The sequence below is a fragment of the Lagenorhynchus albirostris genome, chromosome 12, assembly GCF_949774975.1.
Source record: "Lagenorhynchus albirostris chromosome 12, mLagAlb1.1, whole genome shotgun sequence".
NCBI classification, from domain to species: Eukaryota; Metazoa; Chordata; class Mammalia; order Artiodactyla; family Delphinidae; genus Lagenorhynchus; species Lagenorhynchus albirostris.
Genome location: NC_083106.1, coordinates 47518095 through 47534305, shown reverse-complemented (window position 1 = coordinate 47534305; position 16211 = coordinate 47518095). Strand labels below are relative to the sequence as shown.

Below are 16211 nucleotides of genomic sequence, written 5' to 3'. Positions count from 1 at the left end.
TCTAAATTTTAGCAATTTTTTTGTGATCTCTTATGGGGAATTTAAATTTTCAGATAAAGAAAGCTTGAGTGAATGGCATAGAAGGAATCCTAACATTAAGAAAGATATTAAATTTGCAATCCTCTCCAACTAAATTTGATACTTTTTCTTATTTGGTTAGCTTGATCACAAAATTATGTAATTAATTAGACTTACCATCTTTGCTATATTAACAAAACACATAACAAACCATGTAACTGATTCTATATACCTTCAGAAGTTTCTGAAGGCTTTGCTGTTATGTGGCTAGGGCATGTATATGAAATTACTTTGCAAGTTGTAAATTAAAACACAAATATTATTTTCTAAGAAATTTATATGAGTGAAAAATCTACACAAGTTTACTAATTCAAAGTTATCACAGTATAAAAATTCACACTTTACCTCCACTTTATGTATTATTTTATTTAAAAATACATATATAATTCTTTTCAACTCTGGATGTTAAAAATGTAATATAAAGGCACTATGGAGAACTGTAAAAAAATCCCTCTATGATGCTAAAAATATTTACTCTATTTAAGTACTTCTATATACTTCACCTTAACAACAGTAATTAGCAACATTTCCGTTTCATTTGGCAACTGAGTATATAACTGAATAATAAGACAAAATGGTATATGCATATGTAGTATTAAAATTTCTAAATACTTTTCACTTTTGAATTTATTTTCAAAAGACTACATTATGTACTAAATTAACTTGTCTTACAAGATTAAAATGTTAAGTTGTGCATATATATGCAACATATTTACAATAAGTTTTACAATAAGTCCATTTAATTATGTGTCTGATATTACATGACAAAATATAATACAAAAAAATTCACCTATTCTTTTCATTTTTCATTTTATTATGAAATGATAAATCTTTTATCTATTTTTTTAACAAAACAAAAACCTAAAATAAATCTTTTATCTATTTTTTTAACAAAACAAAAACCTAAAATAAACATTTCACCATACTTGAAATTTCCCTGCTTTTAATTTCCCCCAACGAAATTTCATATATTTCTACCTTCAAATTGTAAAAATTTTCCGTATTTTGAAAAAAAAATCCCTTCCAATACTCATTTAACTTTTATAACTAAAATAAATGGCTTACATATATTTGCTAATTCGAACTTTCCTCATGCTTTTTCACCTACTGGAAACAAACTTTTGTAAAACTGACCTCCTTTTCCTATAAATATCTTCCATACACTCTCTAGAACATTTTCCATTCCTCAATTCTTCTTGAACTCCCAGCTATATTTGACACTGATAAACAAACTGTTTTTCTTTTTTCCCCCAATAACCTTTATATTTTGGAATAATTTTAGATACAGGAAAGTTACAAGAATAGTACATTTTCTGAATCTGCTTACCACACCCCTCCCATTGTTAACATTTTACATTATCAAAGCACATCTGTCAAAACAAAAAAACTGACACAGATACCTTCCTATTAACTACACTATACACTTTATTTGAATTTCAGCAGTTTATCCACTACTGTCCATTTTCTGTTTCAGGATCCAATGTAGGGTACCACATTGTAGTTAGTTATCATGTCTCCCTAGTCTCCTCTGGTCTATTTCTCAGTCTTTCCTTGTTTTTCATGACCTTGACAGTCATGAGTACTGGTCAGTTAATCTACAGGACGTCCTCCAATCTGGGTCTGTTGATGTTTTCCTCATGATTAGATTGTTATTATGGGTTTCCATGAAGAATACCACAGAGGTGAAGCATCCTCATTATATCATATGAGAGGGGACACGATATCCATATGCCATCACTGGAGATGTTAACCATCAATACTTGATTAAGGTACAATTTCATGGGTTTCAAGATTGCATAGAATCGTACCACCATGCCAGTAACATACAGAATAATTCCTTCATCCTAAAAGTTCCCCTACAAAAAAAAAAAAAAGTTCCCCTATATATTGGCTTTGTAGTCAACATTCTCCTCTTCTCCAACTCCTGGCAACCACTAATATGTTTTACATTTCTATAGTTTTGCCTTTACCAGAATGTTGTATGAATAAAATCAAACAACTTGTAGTCTTTTGGGTCTGGCTTCTTTCACTTAGTAAAATGCATTAAAGATTCATCGATGTTGTATGAATCAAGAGCTTGATGTGTTTTACTGACAAATAGCATTCCACTGTATTGGTATATAACAGTTTATCCATTGTCCCACTGAGTGGACATCTTGGTTACTTTAGATTTTTAGCAATTATGAAATAAAGTTGCTATATACATTTGCATACAGGTTTTTAGGTGGACATGAGTTTTAAATCACTTGGTAAACATACAGGAGTGTAACTGCTGGGTCATATGTTAAGTCTATATTTAACATTACAAGAAACTGCCCAACTGTCTTCCAAAGTGACTACACCATTTTGCCTTCCCACAAGCAATGAATGAGAGTTGATGCTGCTCCCATCCTTACCAGCATTTGTTTATTGCTAGTTTTTTTTGGATTTTAACCATTCTAATAGGTGTGTAATGGTTGCTCTTTGTGGTTTTAAAATGCATTTCCCTAATGATATATACTGTTGAGAATCATCTATTCCTGTTTGCCATCTTTATATCTTCTTCTTTGTTGAAGTGTCTGTTCAGGTCTTTTGACCATTTTTAATGGGGTTGTTTGCTTTTGTTGAGTTTTAGGAATTCTTTATATTATTCAAGATATAAGTACTTTATCAGATATGTAATTTGAAAATATTCTCTCCCAGTCTGTGACTTATCTTTTTATTCTCTTAATATTATTTTTTACAGAGAAAAAGTTTTTAACTTTGACAAAATCAACTTGTCAGGAGATTTTCTCATTGTTTTCTTCTAGAAGTCTGATAGATTTACATTTTACATTTAAGTCTATGATCCATTTTGAGTTAATTTTTATACAAGGTATGAAGTATATGTCTGGTCTCTTTTATTTTTATTTTCTGGCATATGGATATCCAATGATCCCACCACCTAAGATGAAGTTCTAGATTTGGGAATCTCTTTTAGTCCCAAGAGATTCAAACTGAAATGTCTCAAAGTTGTTCCACTTCCTAGTTTGGGTATATCTCTTTGAAACCCTACCTTATTCTGGAGGGTTCCAACCTGTCCAGCAGGCCCTGAGTTGTTGTTTCTGGCTCCCTCACCTAGTAAGGCTGTCTCAATGGAGGCAGCCAGGATTAGCAAACCCCTCAGGGCAAAGGCTGTTTTCAGCATTCTATTTCCTCTTTTGGCCAGTACTTCTTTATTGTTTATAATCTCTGTGATAGATTAAAAAAAAAAATCTTACCTAGTTATTAAATTGGTTTTAGTAGGAGGGTGGATCCCAATAACCTAACCCACCATTCAGGGGGAAAAAGTCCTCCCTGGTTACTTTTCAGAGCACAGTTTGGGTATGGTAGAAGAGACCCAAGGAGTTAAACCAAAAAAGAATAGCTGGTAAACAACAAGAGAAAAAAAAGCTAACTTTTGGTTTTAAAAGTTTGTCAGTGAAAACGAAGAAAATAATTATAACATAAAGGACAGCAGGGTTGGAGGAAAAATGTTGGTTTCACTTTGTTTTAAGTAGAGGAGAAGGAATCCAACAATAAAATGCAAAAGATGTTACAGCATTTTATTCTATTCCTAGGTATATGCCCAAGAGAAATGAAAACATATGGCTACACGAATACTTGTACATGCATGTTCACAGCAGCACTGTTCATAATAGCCAAAAGGAGGAAACCCAAACATCCGTCAATTGATGAATCAATAAACAATGTAGCATATTCATAGCAGAATATTACCTGGCCATAAAAAGGAATGAAATACTGATGTATGCTACAACATGGATGAACCATGAAAACATTAGGCTAAGTGAAAACAAATAAACATATGATTCCATTTATATGAGATGTGCAGAATGGGCAAACAGAGAGACAGAAAGAAGATTCATGGTTGCTAAGGGAGGACTGGGGGTGATTGATAAAGATTTCCTTTAGAGGTGTTGAAAATGTTCTAAATTTGATTGTGGTGATGGATGCACAGCTCTGTGAATATATTAAAAACCACAGAGGTATCCATTTTAAATGAGTGAATTGTAAGGCGTGTGAATTAAATCTCAATAAAGCTATTACCAAAAAAATTTATTTTGAGATTCTTTTCTTGACAAACTCTTAAGACATTTTTGCATATTTCTTTTTATTCCTTATCCACTCAGCATTTATTTTCTAAATATATATTATTTTATAAATCATAAATTACATAATACTTGTTTCAAAAGCTTTAATTTGAACTTGCAAAATTAACCTTACTTTTCCTCCTTGCTTTTCGGAACTTGACAGCAGCCAGATTTATTAAATTCATTCCATACAGATTGTAGTCAATGAAGAGCTGTAGGAGGTAGGGAATATGCGCTTCATGAGGCTGATAAAATTTATTCATTATGGCTCCACTTTGCAAAAGTTCACATATCCTAAATTAGAAAAAAAAAGTTATATCATAAAATTATGTTTCTTAAAATGTTAAGTGAAACGGTGATTATACAAATATAGAGAATAAAACACATTATACTAGCACACAAAATTTTGATTTCAATTATACTGGAAATTTGTATTTTGTTGGAAATTGAAAGTTTAAAATCAAGTTTTAAAGTAAGCTGCATGCTCTGAAAGAAAATGACAAAAAATGCCTTGAATGAAGAATATTTTGACTTCTAAAACTAATTTAATGCTAAATATACTGAAAAACCTAAAATGTCAAAAGGATTTTTAAAATATTAGCTTTTTTAAAAAGTCCAGAAAAAATTCTGAAAAGATTACACAAAAATTCTAAGAAAGGACATATGACTCAATCAACCACACAGAGATGTTACCACTTTTGATATTTTTATTCTCTGAGTTATTTTTCCTTCATGATGGGGAATACAAATAACAGGCAATTATAAATAGTGCAAGTGCTATGCAGGGGAAGTATATGAAACATCTAGAAGGGATATTAACCAGACTGTAGCTTCTGCAAAGCCTTCTTGAAGAGAAGTGTCTAAAACAGGAGACTAAACAATGAACTGGAAATACTTTTTCTCAGAGAGGAGAAGAGTATTTCATGCAAATAAAACTGCACATGTGAAGGGTCACAAGAAAATGTGGTTTATTCAAGGACTGAAACCACTGAGTGAGGCTTAGAGACAGAGGCTATGGTGGTGGTAGGGGGAGGGTAGAGAGGTAATGAGAAGTCAGATCATGCAGAGCCTATTCAAGACATCTGAAAAGGTGGTGGAATTTGCCTGTGAAGAGCAGGAAAATGAAATGACCAGGTTAGCTAGAGAATGCAGAACACTAGAGACAGAGAGTGAGAGATTACTGTAGAAAAACTAAGATGATGGTGGCTTCAACAAGGATCATGAAACTGTGTTGATTCAGGAGACATATAAGGAATAAAATGGTCAGGACTTGATGACTAACTAGATATGGAGGGTGAGACAATATGAGTTGAGGATAATGCCTAGATATCTTGGTTAAGCAGCTAGTTGGTGGTGCTACATTACTGGAAGAAAACAGGTTTGTTTGGGGATTTTATTTGGAGAGGAAATAAAGACAAACTCAGTTTTAGATATACTGGAGTTTAGGTATACTGGAGTATTCAGGGAGATTTCTATAAAAATATTAGAAATGATAATAAGGATGAGGATAAGGATAATTTTGGTAACAGAGTAGAGGAAGCAAACATATTTTGGGGCACTATGTACTGGGCACTGTGTTGGGTGCTCTAAATGCTTAATCTCAAGTAATTCTTACTACAAACCTATGGTACTACTATCTCCATTTTATAAACAGAGAAATTGGGTCTTAGATCAAAATGTTGTCCAAAATCACACAAATAAAAGGTGGAAGTGCTAAAATTCAACCCAAATTTTCTCTGACTTGACCCCTCACTCTTAACTATAGTGCTTTTCTATTTATCCAGTAGATAGATGATTTGATATACTGGTCAGGAGCTCTGGAGGAAAATTCAAGCTACTGATATATATTTGGAAGCCAAATGCACAAAGATTTTAAAAAATGGGAGTATATAAGACTGTAAAGTGAAGGGAACATATAGAGAGAAAAAAAATCAATGCCTAAGACAAAAGTCCAAGAAACAACCACAATGTTAAAAGAGGAATCAACAAAATGTTGTAAATATGAATGACTAGAAAGGTATGAGGAAAACCAGAAAAGGTTTACATCAAAGCAGCCTAAATTAAGGTACCTAAGCACTGACAAGTGGTCAAAAGGTAAGGACAAAGAGGTGTTAATTGGGTTTAACAACACTGAGGTCACTAATGAAGGCAATTTGAGTGAAATGGTTGAAGTAGAGCCTATATTGGAGTAAGTTAAAGAGTGAATGGGAGGTAAGACACTGAACCCACAAAGTATAGATAAATTCTTCTGGGAGGGGACTTCCCTGGTGGCGCGGTGGTTGAGAATCCGCCTGCCAATGCAAGGGACATGGGTTTGATCCCTGGTCCGGGAAGATCCCACATGTTGTGGAGCAACTAAGCCCATGTGCCACAACTACTGAGGCTGCGCTCTAGAGCCTGCGAGCCACAACTACTGAGCCTGCGCGCCACAACTACTGAAGCCTGCGCGCCTAGAGCTCATGCTCTGCGACAAGAGAAGCCACCGCAATGAGAAGCCCGTGCACTGCAAGTAAGAGTAGCCCCCACTTGCTACAACTAGAGAAAAGTTGTACACACAGCAACGAAGACCCAACAGGCCAAAAAAAAAAAAAATCTTCTGGGAGAATAGCTGTAAGTATGAATGTCTTTGAGTATGAATGTGTGTATGTGTAAAATTAACAGAGTCTTATTAATATTTAAATGGTGTGGAAAGGGAGATGGGGATAACTGATAGATGGAAGCAAAGGTCAAAGAGGGTAGAATATGAGCTTTAGAGGTAAGCGGGTAAATCTCTTTCACTGTAATAGGCAGTGAGAAGGACAGAATGGCTGTGAATAGATTTTAAGAATCTTTGATTGAAAATTAAGAGAGCTTTATTTTGATGGTTCTCAAACTTTTGGCCCCAGGACCCCTTTTCATTCTTAAAATTTACTGACAGCGTCAAAGAGCTTTTGTTTGATTTGACACTTACTAAATCAGGTTAAAACAGAAAATTTTAAGAAACTTATTTACTAATTTTAAAATAACAACAATAAACCCATTATATGTTAACATAAATAACAGTGTTTTATATATTAAAAAATCCTATATTTTCCAAAACAAAAACAATTTAGTGGGAAAAGAGGAATTGTTTTTTTTTTTTTTTTTTTGCGGTATGCGGGCTTCTCACTGTTGTGACCTCTCCCGTTGCGGAGCGCAGGCTCAGTGGCCAGGGCTCACGGGCCCAGCCGCTCTGCCGCATGTGGGATCTTCCCGGACCGGGGCACGAACCCGTGTCCCCTGCACCGGCAGGCGGACTCTCAACCACTGCGCCACCACGGAAGCCCAGAGGAATTGTTTTAATCTTTGCAAACCTCTGTTTTAATAGAAGACAATTGGATTCTCACATCTGCTTCAGCTCAGTCTGTTCTGATATATTGTTTGGTTGAAGCATATGAAGAAAATCCAGCCTTACACAGATAAATAATTGGAAAAAGGAAGAGTAACTGAATAGCCTTTTCAGGTAAACGTTGATCTTTGTTTCTACTACATGGAAATGCAATGGAGTGGTAGTTTCTTAAAGGTCAGCAATAATGTGGAATTTGAAACCAAATCAATGAACTTTTTGTACTCTGTTATATTAAAACTTATTGGTCTACCTAACACTTGGAGTATTTTTACCCATGCATCATTTTCTAACATCATGCACTGGTCATTTGGAAAATATAGATCCACTAAGTTATATAAATCTTCTAAATGGTGATACATTTCATTAAACAATATGGAAAAAAATGTTAATAACATCACCTATCTCATCAGAAAAATCTTTTAAGTACTGAAAAGTGGTTAAGTTCACAGTAGAAAGCTCTCCCACTCTGGCCTCACTCTCACATATTTCTCCTTGCTTTGAAACTGAAGAACGAATTTCTCTTGGTATTGAACATTTGGTCTGGCTAGCAAGGCACTAGGATTATTATACAAGGCAGCCAATCATCTCTCTTTATATACTTCTACAAACTCTCTAAGACAGAAAAGAAGCAGTTGGGTGTAAAACAAGGTCCCTTACCCTTAAAATATCCTTCCTAGAGTCCAAGCTATGACTCTCTCTCTTTACACATATATGTACATATTATGGTCTCTTTCTTTAATAATGCTACAAACTATACAGGCCTTTCTTCTAGATTTTTCTTTTTATTATTAAAATACTTAAGTGATAGTTATTCATTTTTTATTTCATTTATCTTTGTACCTTTTCACCATTGCAGGATTGTAAAGATAGATCTTCATAAAGTGTCTTTCCTTCTCATGATAACCATAAAAAGGCCTGAAATAAAAGAAAAAGACATTTCAATTTATTTTCATCAGAGATGAAATAATGCAACTTATTGTCCTAAATGGACTCAGCTGGCCGAATTCAGTCTTACTTACATTGAATATTACCAACCGCCCCCCAACAAAACAAAAGAACCTCCAAGACTTTTCAATTAAACCTACCACAAGGTTAACATATGACATTATAAAATCTTGTTACTTCTTTTAAAAAAGTTTTAAAATACCACTTAAAAAAAAAACTAGGGACAAAAAGGAGCAGCAAACTATTTATACCTTAATTTCAATCATCATGGCTCTATTAAAAAGTGGCTCTTTACTCAGACCATGTATGAGAAGAACAGAGACCTTCCTGATACCTTTTCCCATTTCCCATTTTTTCTGTCAAAAACTAAAGCTGTTCATCAACAAAGTCCTTTAGTTGACAGAATTTGTATCACTTTCCTTATTTGTCTCTGTTATTAATTTTACAAGTTCACTAAGCAGAGACAATTTACCTGTTATACATATGTACATATGTGTATGTGTGTATAAAACACACTCAAATCAAAGGAAACCTGTGAAAACTGTGTAGACAGGAACTTAAGAGATTGAAAAGACGACAGCTTTACTAAGGACGCTATTTATGTTGAGGCTCGGTTCTTCTCAGGGTATCAGTTAGAGGGGCGAAAAGGAGAAGCAAAAATCTATGTGATAGGGAGAGAAACAAGTCCTCAATGCAAGAAGGAATAAGTTGGGCTATCATGTTATATCATCTCAGGAGGATCTGAAACTCTGATATACAGACTACCATTTTCAAAGGTGATGTAATTAGAAACAATATATAAATAGGTCTGAATTTATAGACAAAATAATAAAAAGTATTTGCCTAGAGTTTGTCTGTAAATAGTGGTTGGTTAAATCTTTAGGTGGATAAACTCAATTTCTTTTCATTAAAAAAAATATTTTCCCCTTATGATGGGCACTAGATAGAACTTACCCTGATTAGGACACCATTTCTCTCTGTCATGTCTGACAGTGTAGCAGACCTCAAATACAGGAGTAAGTTGGCAACAGAGTCATTATTTGAGGTATATTTAAACAACTTTTTTTTAATATAAACTATTTCAAGCCTTTAGGTCAGAACCATCTGTATGATTGCTGTAAAGCAATTTCTATTTAAAAAAAAAAAAAAGTCTAAAACGTTCTTTGTCTCATCCTTACCACTCACTCCAATCTTATCTCACACCCACTCTTCCTTTTTCCTCCAGCCATTCTAAACATTTCAGCCCCTTCTAACTTGATCCACTCTCAAGTAATCTGCCATTCCCTCTGCCTGGAAAGTTCTGCCCTGAACCTTTGTATGGCTTACTTTCAGTCTTCATTCAGGTCTCTGCTTAAACTCACCTCCTCAGAAAGGTCTACTCTGACCATCACTCCCTATCCCCTACCCTTTACCATTTTTTTTTTTGTTAAATAACACTTACCCTTTCCTGTCTAGTTTGATGCTGCTCACCCCATTTTTGTTGCCATGAAGGAAGGGGTGAAACACACATTATATGAATGATCCCATTCTCTCTCACCAGCAAAATTCAATTCTTTATTCCTCCTGCTTTGGTATTTTTCATATACATAAATATAGCTCTCTGTCTAAAGATAGGAGTTATACCTTTAGCCAGATAAATGGGAAAAAAAGAGAATTAAATCTGCACTGGTGTGGTCCACATTATCTTTGCTTTGTTTTTGCTAAAAATCTTCAGGATTTTACAATTAGAATCTTATAAATTTCAACAACTGAATACAAGACTATCAAATCCCTACAATTCTTTGTAAATCTAGGATTCTGCTTTTGTAACTACTGCCCCAAAATACAGCCTGGAAATTCTATAAATTCAGTTTTCTGCTTCTTCTAGCCAAGAAAGTCTCTGTATAATTTAACCTGCAATTCTTACTTTCTGCTGTTGACTTTAGTTGATTTTGCCAAAAGAATTTCTCCACAGGGAGACTCTCTGGGAGAAAGAAAGTAGAATGGAGCAGAGTTCGAGGGTAGATATGTTTATATTTTAAAAATTATATCTGATAATTGGAGTTAGTTTTTTAATATAACAATGAGAAGAAAAATGAGCACAGAGAGTGAAAAAAACCCCTCAGTTAATTAATTTAGATGGATTAAGAATCTTTTCATAGAATATTTTCTAGAATCATGATAGCTAAGTGACAAGGAACCCCTGAAATGAGCCTAAGGTCATGGTCCTCTCTCTTAACCCAGCTTCAGTATAGTACACAGTCTAGGAAGACTGGAATTAAATTTGTTCAAGTTTTCATTTGATAGCTAGATGCAACTTGCTTACTTAGAGAAGTAGGCAATACTGAAGGAGTAAAGGAATCATAGAAGCTACAATGCATGGTAAGGGAAAAGGGGACCTATATAAGAAAAAAACATAGAAAACATTAGAATGGGAGAAAAAAGAGAATGGCAGCCATAAATTAGACTGAACAGCTCATCTTTTGCTTCCAGGTCTCTAGATTTGTAACTCAACTAACTCTTAAAAATATGGCTATGCTTTTAACAAATGCCCACCAAACATATAGAAAGACTGGTGACTCATTATTCATTCCACTAGGCTGTTTGGAGATTCAACTTTGAAATGAGAATATGTATAGGAAAGTTCCGAGGAATCATTAAACATAAAAAAAATTAGAATATAAAGCTGATGATTATCTTTAACCTAATTGTTGCTATCATAGGATGGGTGTGAACTTTTACCTCATTCATTTATCCAAACAAATAGTTATTGAGCCTTGTTTACTAAGTGCCCAACACCATACAAGGTGCAAGGGATATAATGATGGACAGACAAACATGGTCCTTTTTCTCATGGAACTTACAGGCTGGTGGGAGAAACACATAAGAACTAATAAACAAAAAATTAAAATAACTGCAAACTATAGTAAAGTACTAAAGAAAACAAAGAATGGGCTAAGATACAGAATAATAACAACAACCTATTTTAAGGAGGGAAGTCAGAGAAAACTTCTCTGGAGAGGTGAAGGATTTGAAGGACTGGAGAGGGGTAGCGTACTCAAGGAAAGGAAACTGCATGTACAAAGGTGGGAAAGAGCTCAGCACATCAGAGGAACTGAAAGAAGACCAGTGTTTCTGGATGGAACACAGTGAACAAAGTTACAGAGGCAGGCAGGGGTCAGAAATTTAAATTTTAATGTATAAACAATATGAAGCCACTCAAGGATTTTAAATGATTTTAAAAGGATCCAATTTACATTACAAGACAGGTACTTCTGCAGCTCTGGAGTGAGATAAGAACAGAAGAAGGAAATTCAATTAAAAGGATACTGTGGTGGTCCAGAAGAAAACCTGGATTAAGGTGGAAGAAGTAGACAGATTTAAGATGGATTTCATACAGATGTATTCAACTCATATGTTCCAGTACGAGCTCTAAATCTTTCCCGCCAGCCTGCTCTATCTGCACAGACTCAAAACTTTGTCGTCATACCTGACTCCTCTCACAAACTTCATCCAATCAGACAGCAAATCTTGGGGACTCAACCCTCAGAATAGATCTAGAAGCTGACCACTTCTCACTACTCCCCTGCTACTACCCTAGTTCAAGCCACCATATTTTCTCACCCAGATTAATGAAACAAGAGTCCTAATGTTCTCCCTGTTTCAACTCTCATGCCCCTATGATCTATTCTTCCCACAGTTGCTAAAGGAACCCTTTCAAGTTTAAGTTAGATCCTGGCTGCTCAAAATCATGCAATAGCTCAGAGCAAAACAGAATACCCTACTGCGGTGGTTTCTCAAACTTGAGTATGCATCAGCATCAGCAGAAAGGCTCACAAATTTCTGGGTCCCACCACCAGAGTATCTGATTCATCAGATGTGGGGTGAGACCAAAGAATATATTCTAAGTTCTCAAGTGTGTTAGTCTGAGTCCTCCAAGAAGTAGATGTCAAAATGTGCAAGAAGTTTGTTAGTGGAAACACCTGTGAGAGAATATGAGGATGAACTCAGGAGAGGGTGGGACAGCCACAAGACTTAGATACAGGTCTGATCTAAGTGAAGGAGAGAGGGACAGAGGGAAGATGAGTGGAAGTGTCTTTTATTGCAGTGTGATTCTAGTGAAAGTTCAGAAAGCCTGTCCCAGAGTTCCCAAGTGTCTCCCAGAAACAGGCCTGCCTTAGTAGCCTTGCTCTGCTTAGCCAATGGCTGGGAGTAGCCTATGGAAAGCAGCTTCAGTTTACACAGGATGATAAATGGATTTTAGTGCAGTAGCTGGGACCGTTGTTCAATTATGCTCTTTGTATTTGGAGGTCTGAGAGGTGCATTCTCATGGCTGTCAAACCAGGTAAAAGTGATTTTGGCGACCCACTGGCCAACATGATCTCCATTCTCTCATATCTCTCTAACCTCATTTTGTCCACTCTCCTTTCCCTCCACTCCAGACACCTGGCCTCCATTTTGTTCCCACCCCCTCACCTTCAAGTCTTTGCTCAAATGTCATTTACCGTGTCAATGACACCTTCCCTGATTACCCTATACAAAACTGCCACCAGACTACTTCCCCACCCCATACTACTGATCCTTCTTACCTGTTCTACATATTTTGTTCTATAGCATTAATTATCATGTAATAAATAAATTTATTTCATGTTCTATCTGTTGGTTACTTTCTGTTTTCCATTACTAGAATGTAACCTCCATGGGGGCAGGGACCTTTGTTTTGTTCACCAATATAAAAGGTGCTCAATAAATACTTGATGAATAAATTACATAAATTTCTACAGTTCTAGGAAGCAGAGAAATGGAAAAAGTTAAAACAAAAATTACTGTTAACCATCTATCTTTCATTGCAATAAAAATGGACTTTAAAAAGTTACAGTAAGAAATTCACCCTGGTTCCATTAGATTAGAAATAAAAGAAAAATGAACAGAGTATATTTGAATTGGATATGTTTTCTTTTAACTAGAACAGTAATATAAATACAGATAAATAGAAATTTAAAAAGATGTTATCATATACTTACATTCCTGATACTAATGACACTTTGAACACGTGCTGAGCAGTGGAAGATGGATTGCCTAAAGCCACATTAAGTGCTCTGTCGATACTGAATGCCATCTGAGAAAGATAGCTTTCTGGCTGCTGTCCATAACCATCATATGGCACATAGAGGTAAGGAAAGATGCCATGTAGATGAAGACATGTCTTCTGACCTAAAATGTAACACATTGTAAAGTTTAGACTTGAGATGCATTTTAAAACCTTAACATTACAAAGCTCAGAATACAAGTCATTTAAATGGTCTAAGGACAACACAGCTTATCTGAGGGAAGGGCTGAAGAAACTAACCCATAGTTAAAGCCACTTGTATTGACTACATTTTACAACAAAACATTTAGAAGCATTTTATAAATATAAGCATTATAGTTTGATTTAAATAGTAGTTTTGGTGCAAATATGTTTGAATATTTCACCCTCACAATCTAACTACTCTTACGTACTTCACTGAATTGCCCTATAACAGTGGTCCCCAATCTTTTTGGCACCAGGGACCGGTTTCATGGAAGACAATTTTTCCACGGAATTGCGGGGGGGGGCGGACGGTTCAGGCAGTAATTCGAGCGATGGGGAGCAGCAGATTAAGCTTTGCTTGCTCGCCTGCCACTCACCTCCTGCTATGCGGCCCAGTTCCTAACAGGCCACTGACTGGTAACTGGTCCAGAGCCCAGCAGTTGGGGACCCTTGCCCTATAATACCACTTAACGCAGTGTTATGAAGCTTACAAAAGCTCATTGAAAGTTTACTAAATAAATCAATGAATGTGTCTGTCTTGGCATCCAGTGTGTGGAGTTTTGCTATGGGGGGGGCGTGGTTTGGGAAGGGTAAAAATGAAATTTTGCTACTAGGGAAAAAAAAATCAAAACAGACAAAAAAAAATCAAAAGAAAACCCCTACAAATCAACTGTCTGTAATGGACTTCTGGATATTTAAATTGCACATTTGATGGAGTGGGACAGGGGAGACACAAAGAGGGAAAAAAAACAGCATGCACGCATTCCAGGAAGCCATTACATCAGGCAAGGTGCAGAAGGGGTAAATGGTGCTGATTTGCCAACAGACAATCCCGTATAGCCATGATAGAGAAAATAATATGAGTAAGAACCCACAAAATAAGTGCTACCGAAAAAGTAATGTATCCACGACAAGGTTAAGTAACAACAGCAGCAACAAAAAGCAGATGCATCATTATTCTCATGAATCTGGCAGGGCTGTATAAAAGTGGTTCCTTTCCTCTGAACATTGTCCCTCGTTCCCCTTGGGCACATGCTATTTGTCTAATTCAAACAGAGAGGAGAAGAGCAGTGATGGAAGAACACATGCATTCTTCTCATGCTGTCACTTACTACTGCCCTGCCAACACAATCCTAGGGCTTCTCTCCCACCTCTTATCCCACTCTGTTCCACTGGCTTTTTCTTTTGGTAGAAAAGTATTTGTTTGATCACTATCCTATTTATAATTTAGGGTGATTTATGTAAAATACATAGAAAATAGTTCTATGTTCTGTTGATACTTGTATTTACACTTTTTACAGTGAATAACATCAGCTTGTCTTATTTTTAAGGTACAGCTATAACAGAATTAACAAATAAATCTGGAATAGTTATTACATAAAGTATAGCAAAACTGGAAAAGTCACATAATGGAATAAGATCTATGCCCTCCCGAGTACAGTATTCTCATTTGAGCTACCAACTTTGACGTTTTTGAAAAATTACAAATTGTGTTGCTGTTAGACCAATTTTAATTTCTAATTTTATGTTATTTAATTTCAAAGGAATGAAAAAAATATTTTCAGTTAAAAGCAAATTCTTTAACCATTCTCTTTTATTTCTAAATATGCATGATACTACTTCCTAAATATTGCAGCTTTCAATTCTTCAAATAGAAAAAATTCAAATTGTAATGATGAACGAGTCTTAAGAAAATATATTGATATTTTATCAATTTACTGATGATCTATTTGAATGCTTTTTAAACATCTCATGAAAAAAGGTTATAACCATTACACTTCTGGATATAAACCACAATTTGGTTAAAAGTAACTGGCGGGCTTCCCTGGTGGCGCAGTGGTTGAGAGTCCACCTGCCGATGCAGGGGACACGGGTTCGTGCCCCGGTCCAGGAGGATCCCACATGCCACGGAGCGGCTGGGCCCGTGAGCCATGGCCGCTGAGCCTGTGCGTCCGGAGCCTGTGCTCCGCAACGGGAGAGGCCACAACAGTGAGAGGACCACGTACCGCAAAAAAAAAAAAAAAAAAAGTAACTGGCATGCTAAACTACGGGGTAAGGGAGGTAGGGAGACAGAAAAGTATCCCCTTTTTAAGTTGACAAATAAAATATAAGACCGGTGGTTACAAAATTACTAGCATATTTCACAAGCAATATTGTAAGTTCTTAAGATATGAGTTTTACAGTCCATATCTTAATAATGTAAATCTGGGTAAGCTTTACAAGAATAATAATAAAATCTGATTTCTAATAGTTTCTTTATAGGCAGGATGTTCACAAAGTTCATAAAAAATTTTACCATATCCTCTTTTCACATCTCCTATGAAGTAGGGGCCAGAGAAATGATCTTTCTATTTATAGGCTTTGGAACAATAATTTACGGTGTATGATTTAGAAAAAAAAGCAGAAATCATTTATTCAGCAGGCACTGGACTAAGTGCTT

At 35.6% G+C, this 16211-nt stretch overlaps 1 protein-coding gene across 1 annotated transcript in view; it reads right to left on the bottom strand.

Annotated features, from left to right (window-relative positions):
* REV3L (REV3 like, DNA directed polymerase zeta catalytic subunit) overlaps nucleotides 1–16211 on the bottom strand; it is a 186131-nt gene that overhangs the window by 115162 nt on the left and 54758 nt on the right. The window contains exons 2-4 of the mRNA XM_060168321.1: nucleotides 13503–13692; nucleotides 8395–8469; nucleotides 4321–4481 (exon numbers count right to left, since the gene is read on the bottom strand). Of these exons, the coding sequence (XP_060024304.1) occupies nucleotides 4321–4481; nucleotides 8395–8469; nucleotides 13503–13692 (426 nt within the window). The remainder of the gene's footprint in view (nucleotides 1–4320; nucleotides 4482–8394; nucleotides 8470–13502; nucleotides 13693–16211) is intronic.